The sequence below is a fragment of the Capricornis sumatraensis genome, chromosome 5 (genome assembly GCF_032405125.1).
Source record: "Capricornis sumatraensis isolate serow.1 chromosome 5, serow.2, whole genome shotgun sequence".
Classification (NCBI taxonomy): Eukaryota; Metazoa; Chordata; class Mammalia; order Artiodactyla; family Bovidae; genus Capricornis; species Capricornis sumatraensis.
In genome coordinates, this window is record NC_091073.1 from 60514204 (window position 1) to 60538127 (window position 23924).

At 38.0% G+C, this 23924-nt stretch overlaps 1 protein-coding gene across 1 annotated transcript in view; it reads left to right on the forward strand.

Annotated features, from left to right (window-relative positions):
* TMEM168 (transmembrane protein 168) overlaps nucleotides 1-23924 on the forward strand; it is a 46172-nt gene that overhangs the window by 19137 nt on the left and 3111 nt on the right. The window contains exons 2-3 of the mRNA XM_068972981.1: nucleotides 15454-15596; nucleotides 17625-17899. Coding sequence (XP_068829082.1) covers nucleotides 15454-15596; nucleotides 17625-17899 — 418 coding nt within the window. The remainder of the gene's footprint in view (nucleotides 1-15453; nucleotides 15597-17624; nucleotides 17900-23924) is intronic.

The following is a 23924-nucleotide window of genomic DNA, read 5'->3' on the forward strand; positions in this document are numbered from 1 at the left end:
TAAGAACTGCTCTTGCTGTGTCCCATAGTTTGGTTTTTCTTTTTTAATGGTTGTGTTTTCATTGTCATTTGTCTCAAGGTATTTTTAAATTTCCATTTTGATTTCCTTGTTGACTTGTTTTCTTTTAGTAACTTTTTATTTAGTCTCCATGTAATTGCTTTTTCCTCATTTTTCCCCTATGGTTGATTTCTAGTTTCATACCATTGTGGTCAGAGAAAATGCTTGAAGTAATTTCTGTACTCTTAAATTTATCAAGGTTAGTTTTGTGCCCTAGTATGTGGTCAGTCCTAGAGAAAGTTCCATGTGCAATTAAAAAGAACATATGTTCTGCTACCTTTGGATGAAATGTCAGTCTAACAGTTCTACTTTATCATTTAGGATCTCTTTTGCCTATTAATTCTTCGACTAGAAGATGTGAGTGGGGTGTTAAGTCTTCTGCTATTATTGTGTTCCCCTCAGTTTCTCCCTTTATGTCCAGCATTGTTGTTGTTTAGTCACTAAGCTGTGTCCAGCTTTTCTGAGACCCCTGCCAGCGGGTATCCTGCCAAGCGTCTCTGTCCATGGGATGTCCCAGGCAATAATACCGTAGTGGGTCCCTATTTCCTTCTCCAGGGCATCTTCTCCGCCAAACCTGTGTCTCCTGCTTGGCAGGCGGATTCTTTACCACTGAGCCACCTGGGAAGCCTTAAAAAAAATGCATTTGTTTTATGTCTTTGGGTGCTCCTGTATGAGGTGCATAACAGTTGCTGAGTGTGGTGTCCACTTTTGTATTGATCATTTTGTCATTATATAGTGTCCTTCTTTATCTTCCTTTATCGTCTTTACTTTAAAATCTATTTTGTCTGATATGAGTTTTTCAATTCCCATTTTCTTGTCATTTCTGTTTGCATGAAATATTTTTTCCATCCCCTCACTTTCAATCTATGTGTGTCCTTTATCCTAAAGAGGGTCTCTTGTAGGCAGCGGTATGGTAGGCTCTTGTTTTATTTTTTTTTACCCAGTCTGCCACTTTGTGTCTTTTCATTGCAGCATTCAGTCCATTGACATTTAAGGTAATTATTGATACATATAGACAGGGAGCCCTGGCGTGCTGCCATTCATGGGGTCGCAAAGAGTCGGACACAACTGAGCGACTGAACTGAACTGAACCGAATGCTTCCCCCTGGTGGCTCAGCTGGTAAAGAATCCGCCTGCCTTGCAGGAGACCTGGGTTTGATCCCTGGGTCGGGAAGATCCCCTGGAGAAGGGAACAGCTACCCACTCCATTATTCTGGCCTGCAGAATTCCATGGACTGTATAGTCCATGGAGTCGCAAATAATCGGACGCAACTGAGCGACTTATACTTTGATAGTGACTTTCTTTCATTGACACATATGTATTTATTGCCATCTCCAACCTTGTTTCCCAGATGATTCTTTGTTTTTTCCTTGTTTCTTTTCTTTTTTGTTTTTCTTCTTGTGGTTTGATGATTTCCTTTTATCTTATGCTTGTGTTCCTCTCCTTTTAGGTTTTTGTGAAACTGTTGTTACGTTTTTGATTTGTGGTTGCCCTCATTTTCAAGTATGTTAATGCTTTCCTATATTTTCTTGCTTTATAATGCTAGTGAGTATATAGCATTATGTTGAGGTAAGTCCCTCTATGCCCACTTTCTGGAGAGTTTTTATCATAAATGGGTGTTGAATATTATCAAATGCTTTTTCTGCATCTCTTGTGAAGATCATATGGTTTTTATTTGTCAGTTTGTTGATGTGGTGTATCACACTGATTGATTTCTGCATGTTAAAGAATCCTTGCATTCCTGGGATAAATCCCACTTGATCATGATGTATAGCCCTGTTAATGTACTGTTGCATTTGGTTTGCTAGAATTTGTTGAGTATTTCTGCCTCTATCTTCATCAGTGATGATGACTGTAATTTTCTTTTTTTGTGGTATCTTTGTCTGGTTTTTCTGTCACGGTGATGCTCACCTCGTAGAATGAGCTTGGGAATGTTCCTTCCCCTTCAGTTTTTTGAAAAGTCTTTCAGAAGAATAGGTGTTAACTCTTCTCTAATGGTTTGATAGTATTCATCTGTGAAGCCATCTGGTCCTGTACTTTTGTTAGTTTCAAGTTTTTAAATCATTGTTTCAGTTTCAGTACTAGTGATTTTTCTGTTTTTGTTGTTGTTCAGTCATTTAGTCATGTCTGACTCTTTGCGACCCCATGGACTGCAGCATGCCAGGCTCTCCTGTCCTGCTTTGTCTCCCAGAGTTTGCTCAAATTCATGTACAATGAGTCAATGATGTCATCCAACCATCTAATCCATTGTTGCCCCTTCTCCTCTTGCCCTCAGTCTTTACCAGCTTCAGGGTCTTTTCCAATGAGTTGACTCTTTGCATCAGGTGACCAAAGTATTGGAGGTCCAGCTTTAGTATCAGTCCTTCCAATGAATAGTCAGGGTTGATTTCCTTTAGGATCGACTGGTTCAATGTCCTTGCAATCCAAGGGATTCTCAGGAGTATTCTCCAACACCACAGCTTGAGCATCAATTCTTCAGCGCTCATCCTTCTTTATGGTCCAACTCTTACATCCATACATGACTATTGGAAAAAAAAAGTACCTTTGTACAGACCTTTTGTTGGCAAAGTGACATTTCTGCTTTTTAATGTTGTCTAGTTTTGTCATAGCTTTTCTTCCAAGGAGCAAGCCTCCTTTAATTTCATGGCTGCAGTCACCATCTGCAGTGGTTTTGGGGCCCAAGAAAATAAAGTCTGTCATTGTTTCCATTGTTTCCCTATCTATTTGCCATGAAGTGGCAGGTGCCTTGATCTTCATTGTGTGAATGTTGAGTTTTAAGCCAGCTTTTTTCACTCCCTTCTTTCACCCTCATCAAGAGGCTCTTTAGTTCTTTGCTTTCTGCCATTAGGATGGTGTCATCTGCATATGTGAGGTTATTGATATTTCTCCCACCAATCTTGATTCCAGCTTGTGCTTCATCTAGCCCTGCATTTTGCCTGATATACATATAAGTTAAATAAGCAGGGGGACAGTATACAGCCTTGATGTACTCCTTTCCCAGTTTTGAACCAGTCCATTGTTCCATGTTCATTTCAACTGCTTCTTGACCTGCATACTGGTTTCTCAGGAGGCAGGTAAAATGGTCTGGTATTCCCATCTCTTTAAGAGTTTTCCACAAACAGTCAAAGGCTTTAGCATAGTCAGTGAAGCAGAAGTGGATGTTTTTCTGGAATTCCCTTTCGTTTTCTGTGATCCAGAGGATGTTTGCAATTTGATCTCTGGTTCCTCTGCCTTTTGTAAACCCAGCTTGTACATCTGGAAGCTCTCCGTTCACATACTGGTGAAGCTGAACCTGCAGGATTTTGAGCATTACCTTTCTAGCATGTGAAATGAGTACAGTTGTGCACTAGTTTGAAAATCCTTTGGCACTGCCCTTCTTTGGGATTGGAATGAAAACTGCAGAGTGGTCTTTTCCACTCCTGTGGCCACTGCTGAGTTCTCCAAACTTGCTGGCATATTGAGTGCAGCACTTTTAACAGCATCGTCTTTTAGGATTTGAAATAGCTCAGCTGGAATTCCATCACCTCCACTAGCTTTGTTTGTAGTAATGCTTCCTGAGGCCCACTTGACTTCACACTCCAGGATGTCTGGCTCTAGGTGAGGGATCACACTGTCTTACTTATCTAAATTATTAAGATCTTTTTTGTGTAGTTCTCCTGTGTATTCTTGCCACCTCTTCTTAATCTCTTCTGCTTCCATTAGGTCCTTACTGTTTCTGTCCTTTATTGTGCCCATCTTTGCATGAAATGTTCTCTTGGTATCTCTGATTTTCTTGAAGCGATCTCTAGTCTTTCCATTCTATTGTTTTCCTCTATTTCTTTTACTTAGGAGGGCTTCCTTATCCCTCCTTGGTATTCTTTGGAACTCTGAATTCAGATGGATATGTCTTTGCTTTTCTCCTTTGCCTTTAGCTTCTCTTCTTTTCTCAGCTATTTGTAAGGCCGCCTCAGTTCAGTCGCTCAGTTGTGTCTGACTCTTTGACCCCATGGACTGCAGCACACCAGGCTCCCCTGTCCATCGCCCAACTCCCAGAGCTTGCTCAAACTCATGTTCATCCAGTCGGTGATGCCATCCAACCATCTCATCCTCTGTCATCCCTTTCTCCTCCTGCCTTTAATCTTTCCCAGCATCAGGGTCTTTTCCAATGAGTCAGCTCTTTGCATCAGGTGGCCAAAGTATTGGAGCTTCAGCATCAGTCCTTCCAGTGAATATTCAGGACTAATTTCCTTTAGGACTGACTTGTTTGATCTCCTTGCAGTCTAAGGGACTCTCAAGAGTTTTCTCCAACACCACAGTTCAAAAACGTTAGTTCTTTGGCATTCAGCTTTTGTTATGGCCCAACTCTCACACCCACACATGACTATTGGAAAAACATAGCTTTGGCTAGATGGACCTTTGTTGGCAAATGTCTCTACTTTTTAATATGCTGTCTAGGTTTGTCATAGCTTTTCATCCAAGGAGCAAGCTTCTTTTAATCTCATGGCTGCAGTCACCATCTACAGTGATTTCCTTGTATTTCTTTTTCTTGGGAATGCTTTTGGCCACTGCCTCCTGTACAACAATTCTTCAGGCACTCTATCTTTCAGATCTAATCCCTTGAATCAATTTGCACTTCACTGTATAATCGTAAGGGATTTGATTCAGGTCATACCTGACTAGCCTAGTGGTTTTCCCTATTTTCTTCAATTTTAGTCTGAATTTTGTAGTAAGGATTTCATGAAGTGAGCCGCAGTCAGTTGCTGGTCTTGTTTTTGGTGACTAGAGCTTCTCCATCTTCAGCTGCAAAGAATGTAATCAGTCTGATTTCTGTATTGACCATCTGTTGTCCATGTGTAGAGTCGTCTTTGATTCAGTCCTTGGCAATTGTACCTATGAATTTGTCCACTTCTTCCAGATTGTCCATTTTATTGGCATATAGTTGTTTGTATTGTTTTTTAGTAATCTCTTATCTTTGTATTTCTTAAGTGTCAGTTGTTACTTTCCCATTTCTAATTTTACTGATTTGAGCCTTCTCCCCTTTTTTCGTGATGAGCCTGGCTAAAAGTTTATCATTTTTTTTCTTCTGTTTCAGAGAACCAGGTTTTAGTCATTGTTTCATTTATTTCTGCTCTGATATTTAGGTTTTCTTCAACTAACTTTGGGTTTTGTTTGTTCTTGCTTTAGTTGCCTTAGATGTAAAATTAGCTTGTTTATTTGAGAATTTTCTTGATTGCTGTGGTCAGATTGTATCCCTGTAAACTTCATTCTTAGAATTGCTTTTGCTACATTCCATAGGTTCTGGGTGGTCATGCTTTCATTGTCATTTGTCTCTGGGCATTTTTTTGATATTCTCTTCTTCCTTCAGTGATCCATTTTAGTAGCATACTGTTTAGCCTCCACATATTTGTGTTTTTTACCTCTTCATCTTGTCTAATCTCATAGCATTGTGTTTGGAAAAGATGCTTGGTATGATTTCAGTGTTCTTAAATTTACCTATGCTTGCTTTGTGACAGGCTCAGCATGTGATCAATTCTGGAGAGAATGTTCCATGTGCACTTGAGAAGAATGTGTGTTCTGTTATTTTTGGATGAAATGATCTGTAAATATCAATTAAGTCATTTGGTGTGATGAGTCATTTAAAGCCTGTATTCCCTTTGTGGATGATCTGTCCGCTGATGAAAGTGGGATGTTTAAGTCCTCCACTATTACTGTGTTACTGTCAGTTTCTCTTTTAATGACCGTTAGCATTTGCTTTATATGTTGAGCTGCTCCTTCATTGGGTACACTTATATTTGCAATTGTTGTATCTCCTTGAATTGGTCCTTGGATCATTATGTAATGTCCTTCTTTATCTCTTGTAACAGTCTTTATTTTAAAGTCTGTAACGAGTGTTACCCCTCCAACTCTTGATTTCCGTTTGCGTGGAATACCTTTGTCCATCTCATCAGTTCCAGTCTGTGTGTGTTCCTTGTAGCATGTCTCTTGTATGTAGCATGTCTCTTGTGTTCCATGACTCTTGTAGCATATATTTGGGTCTTGTTCTGTAGCCATTCGTGGGATTGTGTCAAGGGGTGTGTTTAGAGGTGACTGTGAGCTTAGCATAGCTCTAGGCAGCCTGTCTGTTAATGGGTGGGGCTGTGCTACTATCCTGCTGGTTGTTTGGCTTGAGGCATTCCAGCACTGGAGCCTGTAGACTGTTGGGTTCAGATCAGGTTTTGATGCTAAACTGGCAGCCTCTGGGAGAGCCCATGCTGATCAATATTCTCTGGGGCCTCTGCCACCAGTGTTCTTGCCCCCTGACTCTTTGAACCACAGCTGGCCCCCACATCCCTTGTAGATCCTCCAAGACTTGCACGTAGGTCCAGCCCATGCTCCTGTGGAGTTACTGCTTTGTACTCGGTCTCAGTATACATGGATTCTTATTGACCCTTCTAAGAATGGAATCTCTGTTTCCCCACTCCTGTGGAGCTCCTGCACTGAAGCCCCACTGGCCTTCAAGGCCAAATGCTCTGGGTGTTCCTCATCCCAGTGTCAGACCCTCAGACTAAGGAGCCTGACATGGGGCTCAGGATTTTCAGTCTTGTGGGAGAACTTCTGCAATATAATTATTCCAGTTTGTGGATTGTCTACTCACTGGGTATGGGATTTAATTATGTCACAAAGCACCCCTCATATCATCTTATTTGTGGGTTTTTCTTTGACTGTGATTGTTGCTGTTGTTCAGTCGGTTATATCCGACTCTTTGCCACCCCATGGACTACAGCACGCCAGGCTTCCCTGTCCTTCACTGTTTCCCAGAGTTTGCTCAAATTCATGTCTGTTGAGTCAATAATAACCATCCAACCACCTCATCCTCTGTCATTCCCTTCTCCTCCTGCCTTCAGTCTTCCCCAACATCCCCACATCAGGGTGTTTTGCAGTGAGTCAACTCTTTACATCAGGTGGCAAGAGTATTAGAGCTTTAGCATCAGTCCTTCCAGTGAATATTCAGGGTTGATTTCCTTTAGAATTAACTGGTTTGATCTCTGTGCAGTCCATGGAACTCTCAAGAGTCTTCTCCAGCACCACAGTTTAGAAGAATCAGTTCTTTGGTGCTCAGCCTTCTTTATGGTCCAAATCTCACATCTTTACATGACTACTGGAAAAACCATAGCTTTGACTATACAGACCTTTGTCGGCAAAGTGATGTCTCTGCTTTTTAATATGCCGTCTAGGAAAAGGTCGATTTTCATTCCAATCCCAAAGAAAGGCAGTGCCAGAGAATGTTCAGACTACTAAACAGTTGCACTCATTTCACATGCTAGCAAAATAATGCTCAAAATTCTTCAGGCTAGGCTTCAACAGTACTGAAGTATATGTACTGAAAATTGCCACATGTTCAAGCTGGATTTAGAAAAGGCAGATGATCCAGAGATCAAATTGCCGAAGTCCACTGGGTCATAGAAAAAGCAAGAGAATTCCAGAAAAACATCTACTTCTGCTGCATTGACTATGCTAAAGCCTTTGACTGTGTGGATCACAACATGGACTGCAGCATTCCAGGCTTTCCTGTCCTTCACAATCTCTCAGAGTTGTCTCTGCTTTTTAATATGCTGTCTAGGTTTGTCAGAGCTTTTCTTCCAAGGAGCAAAAGTCTGGCTGCAGTCACCATCTGCAGTGGTTTTGGAGACCTAGAAAATAAAGTTTGTCACTGTTTCCCCATCTATTTACCGTGAAGTGATGGGACCAGATGCCATGATCTGAGTTTTTTGAATGTTGAGTTTCCAGCTACCTTTTTTGCTCTCCTCTTTCACCTTCATCAAGAGGCTCTTTAGTTCCTCTTTCCTTTTCTGCCATTAGGATAGTGTCATCTGCATATCTGATATTTTTCCCAGCAGTCTTGATTCCAGCTGTGATTCATCCAGCATGGTATTTTGCATGATGAACTCTACATAGAAGTTAGATAAGCAGGATGACAATATACAGACTTGTACTCCTTTCCCAATTTTGAATCAGTCCATTGTTCCATGTCCAGTTCTGTTGCTTCTTGACCTACATGCAGGTTTCTCAGAAGACAGGTAAGGTGGTCTGGTATTCCCATCTCTTTAAGAATTTCCCCGTTTGTTGTGATCCAAACAAAGGCTTTAGTGTAGTCAATGAAGCAGAAGTAGATATTTTTCTGGAATTCTCTTGCTTTTTCTATGATCCAACAGATGTTGGCCTTTTGACCCTGATTCCTCTGCCTTTTCTAAACCCAGCTTGTACATCTGGACATTTTCTGTTAACGTACTGTTGAAGCCTAGCTTGGAGGATTTTGAACATTACCTTGCTAGCATGTGAAATGAGTATGGTTGTGCAGTACTTTGAACATTCTTTGGCATTTTCCTTTGGGATTGGAATGAAAACCTTTTCTACTCCTGTGGCCACTGCTGAGTTTTCCAAATGTGCTGGCATATTGAGTGCAGCACTTTCACAGTATCATCTTTTAGGATTTGAAATAGCTCAGCTGGAGTTCCATCACCTCCACTAGCTTTGTTCATAGTAATGCTTCCTAAGGCCCACTTGAGTTCACACTCCAGAATGTTTGGCTCTAGATGTGTGATCACACCTTCGTGTTTATCTGAGTCATTAAGATCTTTTTTGTATAGTTGTCCTGTGTATTTTTGCCACTTATTGTGAATATCTTCTGCTTCTGTTAGGTCCTATACTCTTTCTGTCCTTTATTGTGCCCGTCTTTGCATTAAATGTTCTCTTGGTATCTCTAATTTTCTTGAATCGATTTCTAGTCCTTCCCATTCTGTTGTTTTCCTCTGTTTCTTTGCATTTTTCACTTAAGGTTTTCTTAGCTTTCCTTGCTGTTCTTTGTAACTCTACATTCAGATGGGTTTATCTCTCCTTTTCTCCCTTGCCTTCACTTCTTTTCTTTTCTTAGCTATTTGTAAGGCTTTGTCAGACAACAGTTTTGCTTTGTTGCATTTTTTCTTGGGGGTGATTTTGGTCACTGCCTCATTTACGGTGTTGCAGCCTCTGTCCATAGGTCTTCTGGCACTCATGTATCAGATCTAATCCCTTGCATCTATTTGTCACATCCACTATATAATCGTAAGGGATCTGATTTAGCTTATAACTGAATGGCTTAGTGGTTTTCACTACTTTCTTCAGTCTAAGCCTGAATTTTGCAATACGGAGTTCATGATCTGAGCCACAGTAAGCTCCTGATCTTGTTTTTGCTGACTGTATAGAGCTCCTCCACCTAGGCTGCAAAGAATATAATCAGTCTAATTTCAGTATTGACCACCTGGTGATGTCCACGTGTAGAGTCTTCTGTTGTGTTATTGGAAGAGGGTGTTTGCTATGACCCGTGTGTTCTCTTGGCAGAGCTCTGTTAACCTGTGCCCTGCTTCATTTTGTACTCCAAGACCAAACTTGCCTGTTATTCCACATATCCCTTGACTTCCTGCTTTTGCATTCCAGTCTTCTATGATGAAAAGGACACCTTTTTTTTTTTTTTGGTGTTAGTTCTAGCAAGTCTTGTAGGTCATCATAGAACCGTTCAGCTTCTTCAGCATTAGTGATTGGGGCTTTAACTTGGATTACTGTGATATTGATTGGTTTGCCTTGGAAATGAACTGAGATTTTCCTGTCATTTTCGAGAGTGTACCCAGTACTGCACTATGAACTCATTTGTTGACTCTGCAGGCTACTCCATTTCTTCTAATGGACTTTTGCCCACAGTAGTAGATACAATAGTCATCTGAATTAAATTCACCCATTTCCATCCATTTTAGTGCAATGATTGCTAAGTTGTCGATGTTCACTCTTGCCATCTCCTGTTTGACCACTTCCAATTCACCTTGATTCATGGACCTAACATTCCAGGTTCCTATGCAATATTGTTCTTTACTTTCACCACCAGACATATCCACAACTGGGCTTCGTTTCTGGTTTGGCTCAGCCTCTTCATTCCTTCTGGAGCTATTTTTCTACTCTTCTCCAGTAGCATATTGGACACCTACTGACCTGGGGGGTTTATCTTTCAGTGCCATATCCTTTTGCCTTTTCATACTGTTGTTCGGGTTCTCAAGATAAGAATGCTGAAGTGGTTTGCCATTCCCTCTTCCAGTGGACCATGTTTTGTCAGAACTCTCCACCATCAGTCTTGGGTGGTCCTACACTATATAGCTCATAGTTTGATTAAGTTAACAAAGCTGTGATCCATGAGATTATTTTGTTTAGTTTTCTGGGATTTTGGTTTTCATTCTGTCTGCCCTCTGATAGATGTGGGTAAGAGGCCTGTGCAAACTTCCTGCTGAGAGGGACTTACTGTGGAGAAAACTGGGTCTTCCTCTGGTGGGCAAGGCCCTGCTCAGTAAGTCTTTAATCCAGTTTTCTGCTCATGGGTGGGGCTGTTCTCCCTGCCTGTAGTTTGGCCTTAATCTGTGGTAGGGTTAATGGTGGTAATGGCGACCTCCTTTAGATCCTTATGCCACATGGCGCGCCTCCCAGAACTGCTGCTGTCAGTGTCCCTGACCCCGCGGCAGGCCTCAGTCAACCCACGTCTCCACCGGAGGCTCCTGGACTCGCACAGGCAAGTCTGGATCAGTCTCCTGTGGGGATCACTGTTCTTTCCCTGCACCTTGATGTGCACAGGTTTGCTTTGTGCCCTCCAGGCATCTCTGACGGGTGTGAAGTTTGATTTTAAACACAATTGCACCTCTCCTGCTGTCTTGCTGCAGCTTCTCCTTTGCCCTTGGATGTGGAGTATCTTTTTTTGGTGGGTTCCAACATTCTGCTGTCGATGATTGTTCAGCAGCTAGTTGTGATTTTGGTGTTCTTGCAGGAGATGAGTGCATGTCCTTCTACTTCACCATCCTTTTGACTTGATTGTAAAATACGTTTTTTGGTAGGTTCTGGTGTTTTTGTAGATGATTGTTCAGCAGTTGTGATTTTGGTGTTTTCATGAGATGTGAAAGTGTTAGTTGGTCAGTCATGTCTGACCCTTTGCAACCCTGTGGTCTGTTGCCTGCTAGACTTCTCTAGCAGGAGTGGATAACCATTCCCTTCTCCAGGGGATCTTTCCAACCCAGGAATCTGGCCCTGGCCTTGTACACTGCAGGCAGGATCTTTATCATCTGAGACACCAAGGAAGCCCCTTCATGAGAAGAGGTGAGCTCACGTCTTTCTACTCTGCCATCTTTTCCAGAGTCAGGGGGCTGCTTTTAGTTTGGATGCTGTCTGTCTCTTTCCTCACTGTATGCTGGCCGTTATCCCCTTGATACGTGGTGTGCAGGTTCAGAGGTCCTTGTGCACACTTAGGACAGAGGGGGCAGTCTTCGACACCTGCTCTTGGGTCTCCTGGGGGTGGCGGCTGTCTGCACACTCCTGGGACAGCAGGGGCAGGGCTTGGCACTGCTCTTGGGTCTCCTGTGGGCAGATGCTATCCACACTCCCAGGAGAGTGGTGGCAGTGACTGGCACCTGCTGTTAGGTCTTGTAGTGGCAGTTCATAGCCACCTCTGGGGCCTAGGATGGCCGCAACGACGTGCGCCTGCCCCCAGAACTCCTGTGGGCAGTGTCCTGTTGCCGAATGGTCGCAGGGAAAGGAGCTCTTACGGTGCTCTCACCCGTCTTCCCGTGCACCCCCTCAACAATGGCACTTGGTATCTCTCATCAGCCCCAGCTTCTTCGGAGTTCCTGCTCTGTTGCTACCATCCAGCCTCTTCAGGCTGTCTCCATGCAGCCAACCTGTGTCCGCTCCCTGGGTCTGACCTCTGAAGCCTGTACTTTAGTACCTAGCCCCCAACTTCACCAACATATGAGTATCTTAGGCGGGGGAGTGCAGAGTGGCAGTGCCAACCTTCTGTTCACGTTACTCTGTTTTGCCCTCCACAAACGTTGTGCTCTACTCCTAGCCTCTGAAGCTCCCCTCCATCTAGGCTGATCTCCGTGCCAGTGAGGGACTGCCCAGGGTGTGGGAAACTTGCCTCCACAGCTCCTCCCTGGGTGCAGGCTTCGTCTGTTTCTTTTTTCCTTTTGTCCTACCCAGTTACGCGTAGGTTTTCTTGCCCTTTGAGAAGTCTGAGGTCTTCTGCTGGCTTTCAGTAGATGTTCTATGTCGGTCATTCCACTCGTAGATGTGTTTTTAATGTTTTTGTTAGGGAAGGTGAGCTTCCTGTCCTACTCCTCCACCATTTTGACCCCCCCCCCCCAACCAGTAATTATTTAGGTAAATGGCTGACATAATTTGAATGTACAGTGATCCTTAGATATCTACAATGGATTGATTCCAGTGCCTCCTCTGAATACCAAAATTTGCAGTTACTGGAGTCCCTTACATTTATGGTGTAGTACAGTTAGCCATCTGTATCTAAAAGTTCCCCATCTACTTTTATGTGGATAAGGGTTTAATTGGTCAAAGTATTTCCTATTATAATGGAACAATATATGCAATAGAAGGTATAGAAATTGAAAAGAAAATAATGAAATTATCAATATTTGTAGATAGGATGATTACCTATTAAACCTAAGAGTTAAACAAGTAATGTTTAAAAACAGCCATTGAAATTGCTGTAGTAATAGTTGTGAGAATTGTTGCAGCTTTTAAATTGTAAGCTATGTCATAAAAGAGTGATTTTTCTTACTGATATAGTTATTAACCTAAGTATAAAAAGTATGTAAATTCTCTTGGACATAAGTTGTATAAGAAGAAGTTGGTGTTTATAGTAGAAATGTATTTTTTAATAAATACATTACACCCTCTAATGAATTTACATCCTGGTACTGTATCCTGTTAGTGATACAACCTGGATTAAGATATATAAACTGTTAATGCCCACAGCCCCCTAGAAGAAACAGAAATCCTCTTAGAGAAGGTATAATTATCCTAGCTCTGAAATTAGTCATATAATTTTTTTTTGCATAGAGTGTTCAACTCATAAATACAACCAGATTCTCTCTCCGCCCCCCCCCACCCTCACTCACTCACATGGCATCAAGAGCAAGGAGCAACAGAACCAGCAGGCAATAGGCAGACCAAAATGTCTTGGTTTATTGGAATTATCAAACACAGAAAGCCATCATACTTATTTAGCAAGTTGAAAAACAAAAGCAAAGATAGTAAAAACAAAAGCAAAGATAGTAAATAATGGTGGGAAGCTGGAAGCTATTAATGTAAAAAAGCGACAAGGCAGATTTGAAAAATAACTGGACAGGCTTTTTTTTTCGTTTTAGACATGTTTTTGGATCAGAAAATAAAATACCTGAAATTCACTCAGTGTACAAGTTTAACAGATTAGACAAATGAGAAGTGAGCATTAGTGAGCTGGAAAATATAGTTCAGAGAAAGCTATGAAAGTAGAAGCTTGAAGAGGAAAAATAGAGGAAGTACTGTACAGAAGGATAAGACTCATAAAAGATACAGAGAAATCTCATTTGTGTTTTACTGGAGTCCCAGAAAGAAAGGAGGAAATGTGGGCAAAAGAAACTATTTGTAAAAATAGATAGGCCAATGGAACATGAGTTAAAAAAGCAGGTATCAGAATGCCTGATTTATGACAAAAATAGTACAGTAATGGGAAATGGTTTAGATTTTCAGTAATTGGTAAATAATTGAGTGCTCATATGAAGAACTTAATTTGAACTGTTCTTATAAAAATCAACTATATTTTGATTATAGACCTAAAAGCAAAGTGCAAAAAAAACAAAACCTTTAGAGAATAATGTAAAATACCTTCTTGACCTTTAGGTAGACGGAGAAGATTTAGCAAGACACAACATGAGTACATTACACTTATATTGATAGCAAAACAAAACTGTGAATCATTAATAGACAGCCCCATGGCAAAATATATCACCAAAGTTGAACCCAAATGATCAAAGATATTTAATATAGTCATCAGAGAACTCAGTACTTATTCTGGTTTTGTTTATCACAGAGGAAAAATACAAGGAATCTAAATACACAAATAGGAAATCAGCTAATTAAAATTTCATAAACATGATAATGCCATTTGGTATTTACAAATGATTTAGAATTACATTAATAAGCTTATAGTGTATTAGAAAGTTTGCAGGACATTATGTATCATCCCATTTTGGTAAAAGGCTAAATATTTATGATAACATATATTGCATGAAGTTTGAACATATTTTAAACAGCTGTGAATGGTAATGGTACTCAGAATGAATCTAATCATATCTTTTTCTAGTGTTTCTAAATTGAGCAGGTACTGTATTATTTATGTAACTGATAACACACAATATACCAAAAGTGGGCTTCCCTGGTGGCAGTAAAGAACCCACTTGCAATGCAGGAGACTGCCTGCAATGCAGGAGATGTGGGTTTGATCCCTGGGTGGGGACGATCCCCTGGAGAAGGAAATGGCAACCCACTCCATATTCTTGCCTGGGAAATCCCATGGACAGAGGAGCCTGGCAAGCTCCAGTCCATGGGGTCTTGAGAGTCAGACATAACTTAGTGACTAAACCACCACCACCAGTGTACCAAAAATAGGGCATTATATCCATTTTTCCATTATGGGATTCAACTTTTTTTTTTTTTGCTAAAATTCGAATCGAATGAACCACTTGTTAGTGTTGGAAAAATGTGTATTCATTCATGCACATACACACCTAACTGTGTAATATGTGCAGTAGCAGCACAGAGAATGTGGAATACTATCCATATTGTAAGAATGCAGGGTGGTATTGAGTGACTCGTCCTTCCATTTTCTTTTCATTTAATGGGTCCTTTTTTATTTTAATTGCAAATACTACCTAAATCTGCCTTCTCTTAATAGTTCGCCTGCCTCCCTTTTTCCATTGTTTTTAGGCTGCTTAAATGTATAAATATATTTTAGTTTTGATTTAGTTACAAAGAGTCTAGATATTTTCAAAGGAAAGCTGTTATTATAAGTTTAAGAATAGAATTCATTTTTATAGTTTTAAGGAGTTTACATTTTAAAATTTTCTCTTAATTTCTGGACTTTTCACAAGGGAAAAAAAGACCCTTTCTACACTCTGATAAATGAGTGTTATTTGAAAAATGATTTAAAGCATGTGGGTATTAACAGGAAAGGATTTGTTTTCTGGCTTTTTTCTCTGTCATATTAAAGATGTTACATATATGTATATTATATATGTTTTTAGTTTGGGATATTATTTGACACATTTTAAAAATACAGTATGCATATTATGTTTGTTTTACCATGATGTCCAGGAGTTTATAGATAAATTTAGGCTCTGTTGTTTATCCATGTGTTCTTAACTTGTGTCTTTCAACATATAATGGATTTTAGATCATTAATTATCCTTTCAATCCTTTTTGGAAGTAGGGGCAAAAAGTGAATAAATATGGATTTATAAATATATATACATACTCACTACATAAGTTTAATCACACATGCTATGGTAAACATACTGTTTTAAAATTTGTTTTAGCCAACAAATGGAATCTTCTTGAGCATGTTTCTGATTGTTTTGCCTTTGGAATCCATGGCTCATGGCCTCTTCCATGAATTGGGTAGCTGTTTAGGAGGAACATCTGTTGGATATGCCATTGTGATTCCCACCAACTTTTGCAGGTACAGTAACCTAGTGTAATTAGTCATAGCACCTTGACTCTTAACATCCTTCCAATATTTGTATGAATATAAGGTGATAGCTCATTTTTTCAAAGCTACAATATTCTCAAAATATAATACTCTTGCATTTTTTTCATTTATCCCAAATGTTTGAAAACCTTTATCTACTCTGAGTAGTAAATCTTAAGGGTTCAATTAAAGTTTTGTTTTTGGTAAACGTGATTAGAGTATGTTTTAGCTAAAAATCATAAAAATATAAGTAGATTTTCTTTGTAAAGTTATTCCATTTTCTTAGGAATATCTTGTTTAAGGAAATGTGAAACCACATGGTGAAGTGTAATAGAATGTACAGTGGGCCTGAGCGTCCTCAATTCTAGTTCTGTGTTCCTTTAGGCAAATCATTACCTCTCTGAACCTCTGTATCTTAACTTAAATTGCAGAGAGGAATGTCCTGAAGAGGTAGTGAGAATATGAATGTAAAAATACTATCTACGTGAAAATGTAGTGCAAATACCAGGAATTCAGAAACATTCACAATAAAATCAAATATCTCATGGCAGTTTTATTAAAATAATTTTGACTCCAATATGTGGCTAATCTGTTTCAATTTATAATCATTACTAAATTTTAGTTTTTCTTTTATAGTTGAAATACCTTTGAAATAGAAAAAAAAAAAATAGTTCCTTGCCAGTAATGAATTATGCTGACAAAGTAGTCATCATATTTTCCTTGGCAGAGGTGGGAGAAAACTGAACATAAAGTTTTCATTGGATTTTAAATATTTGACATAAAACCACAAAGTTGACTATTTATAGTAAATATTTTCCTCCATATTAAAGATTTGATAAATAAGGTAAAGATTCTTATAAGAAGTAAAAGAAATATATTTCAAAAGATTCCATAAAGTAAGATGTGATAACTCTCTAGGAAGAATATGTGAAAGTAGTAATTTGCACAGATTTTTATTATAATTTTTGATTATGCATTGTTTACTCTTTTACTGTTTTGTGGCTGTTAAATGATAAAATATGGGACAAAATGTTTTTTTAGTGAAAGCTTTTGTAGAATTATCAGAATAGTATGGATAAATACATGAAGCAAATGTAAAGTTTTCAGAATTCCTACTTAGAAGTCTAGTTTCTGGGTAGGAGTGATGTTTTTTTTTTTTCCCTGAATATTGATTTGATCCTGCTAGTTTTAAGAACTAGTTTGTCATCTTTACCAACGTACCATTTTACATGTATTCCAGGATCAAGTGTGTCTTCAATTAGTGTTCAGTAGTATAAGGCAATGGACCTAAATTATAATAACTGTTTTAAAATGTCATTTATTAAAAGGTAAGTTGTTCTGTCATTTGTGTACCTCAAGTTAGTAAAACTTGAACACTTTATAAAGACTATTTTTCAATATGGAAATTAATTTAAAATACTGTTTCCATACTGTGTTTTTTCTCAAGAAAAAAAGTACTTTCATTATTGTCCCCAATCCAGTGTTCTTGAAATATTTGGGGGGTAATATTAGTACAGTCTTGCTTTTTAAAGTCTTATTTAATATCTCATTTGGTAAGAAGATGCCAAATTCTTGGTAAAAGAATGAAAAGTAGTACAACCCACATTTGGAGATAGCCTCCCAGATTTCAGTTTTACTTATTTTTTACGTGGAGGATAATTGGTTTACAATGTTGTGTTGGTATCTGCTGTACAACACCGTGATTGAATCACCGGTATACATATATTCCTTTCCTCTAGAACCTCCCTCCCATAGACCCCCGCATCCCACCCCTCTGGGTTGTCACAGAGCACCAGATCTTATTGATAAGAGGTATAATTTTTAGAAACTAGGCTTTGATTTTCCAAGCATAATTCTTAGCACTGTGGAAAATTTAGAAAAGACAGGTTTTTTAAAAAACAGATTATGCCATTTAGTTATTAGTAACTTAGATAATTTATTATAAATGAACAATAGGAATGTGACATAGAATGAACACTTCATGAACACCAAAATGATGGGTTTTTTCTCCTTTTTCAGTCCTGATGGTCAGCCAACACTTCTTCCACCAGAACATGTACAGGAGTTAAATTTGAGGTCTACTGGCATGCTCAACGCTATCCAAAGATTTTTTGCCTATCACATGATTGAGACCTATGGGTGTGACTATTCTACAAGCGGACTGTCTTTTGATACTCTACATTCCAAACTGAAAGCTTTCCTTGAACTTCGGACTGTGGATGGGCCTAGGCATGATACGTATGTTTTATATTACAGTGGGCACACCCATGGTACAGGAGAGTGGGCTCTTGCAGGTAAGTCCACCTCTGGCAATTTCACTATTGTGCAGATACACGTATTTGTGGAAATCTGTCCTTCACACTGAAACAATGTTTCCAGATTCTCAATTTTCCACTTTATAGTTTACCAAGTATATATATGAGTGTTTTGTTTACCTTTTCTCTGGCATGCTTGTTTAGCATAATTTTAGTGATCTCTAGAGGTTTCAAAAATTATGTTTTGTGTTGATTGGAAGAAAAAAAAATCTGCTTGATGTGAGACTTATCAGAATTATTAAATAGTTAACATTTTTCAGAATCTGATTAACTTATTTGGCTAATACTTCTAAGTCTTTAAGATTATAGATGCTGATTTCAATAGTTCTTCACATGTTCAATTTTATTTGTTAGAAAGCGCACCATAATTTTAAGCAGCAGGTGATATGATGTGGTTGGAGTAGTGTTTAGGTCAGGAGACCTTAGCTCTGTCCTAATTTGCCCCAGCACTGCTGTTTGAGGCAGATTACGCTCTCCATTTCACTTCTTTCATCTGAAAATAGAAGGGGTAATATTAAACCTCCTTGCCAAGGGAGAAATGAGATTTAGATGTAAATTTGTTTGTTGGTCTTCCCAACTAGAGAGGAGACTGTAAATCCAAGGCTTTGTTTTATGAGATAACTTGCTTAGTGCTGGAAGAGAGTCTGGCAAATAGTAGGAGATCCTTTAGTAGTAGATAGATAAAATCATTGAATGAATCATGACAAAACAGTTAATATTTTAGATTAGGAATAATTCATTTAGACTTAATTATACCCTTTTTTCTAAAAAATTTTTAGATGTTTTACACCATGAACACAATAAAATAGTCATAAAATATAAGTAGAAAAAGATACAGAAAAATATAAAGAGAAGTATTATAGAAGGACAGAGATAGAGTGCCACTACAAGAATCCCAGAAGAAAGGAAATAAACTGAAGGTTAAAGTAGACATGATTTCAAACCATCATGGTCTCACTAATTTAGTGCCAGATTGGTTTCCAGGGTTTTCTTATAAATAGATTTTTGTAATTTTTTTGGTCTAACAAATACTGAATAAGTCAATGGCTATCTAGAAGGAGTAAAGTCAAACTAATAAGGGATCGAACCCAGGTCTCCTGCATTGCGGGCAGATTGTTTACCATCTGAGCCACTAGGGAAGCCCCAATACTTACTGAGCATGTTTGAAGCATAGCTACTATGCTTGGTACTTTATACACATTATTAAATTTAATCTTCACTTGAAGTTCTTTGAGATACTGTCACCTCTATTTTTCAAAGGATGAAATGAAAGCTGAAAGTGGTTACATAACTTACCTATGGTCATATTATTCCTAAATGATGGAACCACGATTCAAGTCCGGATTTGCCTGACGCCTAAAATCCCCCCTCCCCGCCATTGTACTATGTTGCTGCCAAAGGTTAAAACCACAAAGGCCCAGAAATGGCATGTTCTGGATCAGAAGATACTTTTGTTAGCATGGTTCACCCATTTTTGAAATACTGTAATATGAAAGAAACTAGTCAAAACTACTTCCGCATAAGGTTATAAAATCATGTACTCAACTTGTGACTTTTTAATAACACAACGTATAAAACCACTTTTTCACATTTACAGCTATTTCAAATTCAGGTAAAGTATATAGCATTCTGTGTACTTCAGAGCCCAAGAGAAAAAGTCAACTCAAATGTTTTTACAGAACTATATTTCAAACCTAAAAGCAGGGATTGATTATTTGAAAACTGCTACTGAAATGCTTATAATAACTCAGATGCAAGGGGAGGGGCATAATTTTGGTGGCCATGCATATATACTTCATTATTTTTTATAAGAAAGTAATTTCATTTTTTAAATTTCTATTTCATTTAATTATTGCATGAATTACAGTTTTTTCCTAAGGATATGATTATAGTAAAGAGAAATAATGAATTCTACCCAGTGACTTGACTTTTGAATAGTTAGTAAAACATACTGTCCTCTACATAAATAACAAACATGTTTCATTGGAACAATAACAAAAATGATTGATATTAGGTCAGCAGTGGTGGCTATTATCTTAGACTTAACCTGGAAAGTTTTTCATTATTGGTAATATCAGATGTGTGGGTTGGAGTGTGTCAGGTTGGAATAGGAAGGCTGAGAGGCAGTGGGGAGAGCATGCTCACTGACAAGTTTATCCCAAACAAGTCCAAGCAAACCATACCTGGGTCTGGGCTTTGAGATCGTTGCTCTATCTAGACTTTTAAAAATATTATTTCTTTTTATATGCTAAATATTAAACATACAAAGCTTAGAGAATGCTTTAGTGAAGAATAAAGCAGCCAGGGACAAATTATAGCTTCACAGTGAAATGCAGCTTTTCCATTACAAGACAAATTCTTCATTTCCAAAGGTTAAATTGGTTAATACTTAAAGAATTCCACTGAAGAAAAAGAATCGAATCCATACTGTTCTCTGACACTGTGCTTTCATTTGATTATCTGCGTGTACATTTTTTCTTTATCAGAGTATAGTTGCCTTACCGTGTTGTTAGTTTCTGCTGTACAGCAAAGTAGATCAGTTATATGTATAACTCTGTCCCCTCTCTTTTGGATTTCCTTTCCATTTATGTTGGGCTTCCCTAGTGGCTCAGCTGGTAAAGAATCCACCTGCAACGTAGGAGACCTGGGTTCGATCCCTGGTTTGGGAAGATCTGGAGAAGGGATACCCATTCCAGTATTCTGACCTGGAGAATTCCATGGACTGTATAGTCTATGGGGTCACAAGGAGTCAGACACGACTGTGTGACTTTCACTTCACTTCCCTTTAGGTCACCACAGAGCACTGAGTCGAGTTTCCTCAGCATACAGGTGGTTCTCATTAGTTACCTGCTTTATGCACAGTAGTTCTGATATGTCAATCCCAGTCTCCCAGTCCATCCTACTAACCCCTGTGTCCCCCCTTGGTATCCATACATTTTTTTCCTTTATGTTTGTGTCTCTATTTCTGCTTTGCAAATAAATTTATCTGCACCATTTTCCTGGATTCCACATACATGCATTAATACACAGTTTGTTTTTCTGACTTATTTCACTCTGTATGACAGTCTCTAGGTCTAATAACTTTAAAAGCAAGCTTATGTTTACATGAAGTATTTATTACTTAATATAAACATTTTCCCCAAAGTTTGTATTTTTCTTAACTCTTAAAAATTTATCTCAAATATTTTTTAAAAGATGGCTTTGGAAATAAACTCTAGGTGTTCAGTTTACTGATAGTTATAGTCATTTTTTCTTAGAAAATGTAATAGACACCAAGATGAATAGCAGTAGCATAAATGTCAGTGTTCTTGTGTTTTCCTTCACTGTGAATTGAGAATAATTTATGAAGATACTTTAAAGTAGAGTTATAGTTTAGGTAAATAAATGTCTAGTAGTTACCTTCTACAATATTATACATTAAAAAATATTATAAAGATGGCATAAGTAGACCACTACAGAATTCTGCTATTAGCCAAGAAGACTTGTTCCTGTATGTGTAATTTTCTCTGTGAGACACTTTATTGTAAACATAGAACAAAACAGTGGAGAAAGCATACGTTAACAGGCCTTACCTTCCCCAGGAGGGCTAGGCTTTGCCCCATAATTCAGCAACCATGTACTCCCCGCTGGCCTGAGGCACCTGGCTCACTTGCAGGTTAAACCAGGCCCAGAGAATGAATCCTGTTTCCAATCAGTTCCTTCCCTTGGCCTGCCTGAAACAGCCCCAGATGTTGATTCTTTCTCAGAAATGTTATTGAGCACCCCTGCTCTGAAGAAAATGCTTTCCATTCCAGTCTAAGTGACAAAGAACTCTAAGCTCTGCGTGCATGCTAAGTCTGAGAATTTATTAATAAACAGTTTTCTTTAAAAAATTTTTTTTCTTAAAACCTTTAGATAGGAAGCATCAGGATTAGATTTTGCTTGAGGTTAAGTGTAGGTCCAGAACTCACTGTGAGAAAAATCTGTGTGTGCTCCTTAACCCATATCTTTACTCACAGTACTTCTCAGAATATGTAGTCGTCTTACACTTACAGGACTTCATAATGTGGAACCTAGTATCTTTGCCTCTTTGCTTGAGGGTTAAAAAACAATTTAGTAATGACAAGAGAGACAAATTAAACAATCTATTTAAGCTATAAAGCAGTTTATCACAGATAAAGTCTTTAAAAACATTCTCAATTACTTAAACAGCATCAGATAAATGTTACTGAGATAAATGTAAAAGTACTTTACATCTGGGCCAAAAGCCAAATTTGACATAGAACCTTTTCATAGGAGAAAGCAGAGCAAAACAAGACAAGAGAATTAGTATAAAGGGCTTTAATGCTGCTTTAAATTTCTTGCTAATGTCTAAAGAGCATGTGTTTAAGAATTAGTGTAGCATGTGCTACAGAATCTTTATTGAAATAGTTGTAGAAGGCAAGTTAGACAATGTTTACTGGCAGATGGAATTCGTATAATAACTCATATAATCTATGATGTCCTTTTCAGAGAAGTTTAATAAAAGTGGAAATAATGAAAAGTGAGCTTGATCCTTTTAAAAAGGTACTTAATAGCGGTCTCTGTGAAGCAGTATATTAGTAATACATGAAAAACAAATTTTGCATTGTCACAGTCTGGTGAATAAGGATATGATATATGCTCTGTTTTTATGGATCATATTACTGATAGAATCCAAATTCTAAAAGATTCTGTCTCTCCAGTATTGTCATTTTGATAGTTGAGCAAAGAAGATGGTTGCTCTTGGTAGAAATACCTATTCTGGAGCCCGCTAGGTTGTTGGAGCTTGTATTAGTAAATTGTAACATGTTAAAACTTTCTTCTAATTATAAAAATAACAGTGTAAAAATTTTCAAAGATACAAAAAAGTATAGCAAAACCCACCTGAAATAAAAATACCCAGACAATATTGCTATTATTTTTATTATTTTATTATATATTATTTATTATATAAAAATATTGCTATTATCTTTGTAGATATACTTCTATGTCATGCTTTTTCTCCTAATATCATAGATATTTTGTCATTAAAATTTCTTTATAAATATGATTTATGATAAAACTCTCTCATAAGGTTATAATTATTTCCATTCCCTCAGTTGTTTCAGATTTTACACTGTCTGAGGTAGCAGTGGGAAGATGATCTTTATATGTTATTTTTGTCCACATCCCTGCCCTTTCTTAGGATAAATTGCTAGAATTGGAAGGATTGGATTAGTATACCATTTGAGACAGAGCCAGAACTAGAATGAGGTGAGAATGGCAGATGCCTGGGACACAAATTTTAATGGAGTACTAAAAATTAAATGATCAGATTTTAATACAGTATATTTAAAATTTTAATGCAAAAAAAAAAAAAACCCATATAGTATGAACAAAATGCGTCATGAGTAGCTGTAAGACAGCTTTCTAGGTCAGAAATATTTTTACCTTAGAAATTTCTGGTATATGTTTTTTTTAATCCTTTATTGTCTTGAGGTATAAAATTGATTTTAAAAACAAACCAGTTCAAACTCTTGTTCCTAGGAGGGTGAGTGTTTTTATCTAGTGGGTACCCACATATGAGGATAAGTTAACAATTTATCAGAGATGTAGAACAGGGGTAAGCAAACTTTTTCTGTAAGGATCAGGTATTTTTGACTTGATAGGCCATAAAGTCCCTCTTGCAACTATACTTAGCTTTTTGTAGAATAAAAGCAGTCATATACATTTATAGAAACATGAAATTTAAATTTCCTGTAATTTTTACATCACAAACTTCTCAAAAAAATATTTTACACCATTTAAAAATGTAAAATCAGTTCTTAACCTCTCAGGCCATGCAAAACTAGCGGCAGGCTAGATATGACCACAAATCATAATTTGCTGCCCAATGTAGAATATTAGCTTTTCTGTATAATTTCTTTTTACCAAATTTACCTTTATTAAATAATTTTCTTATTTTATCATAGCATTTTTTAAATCATAGCATATCTCTTTAATGTAAAGAACAGGATGATTGGAT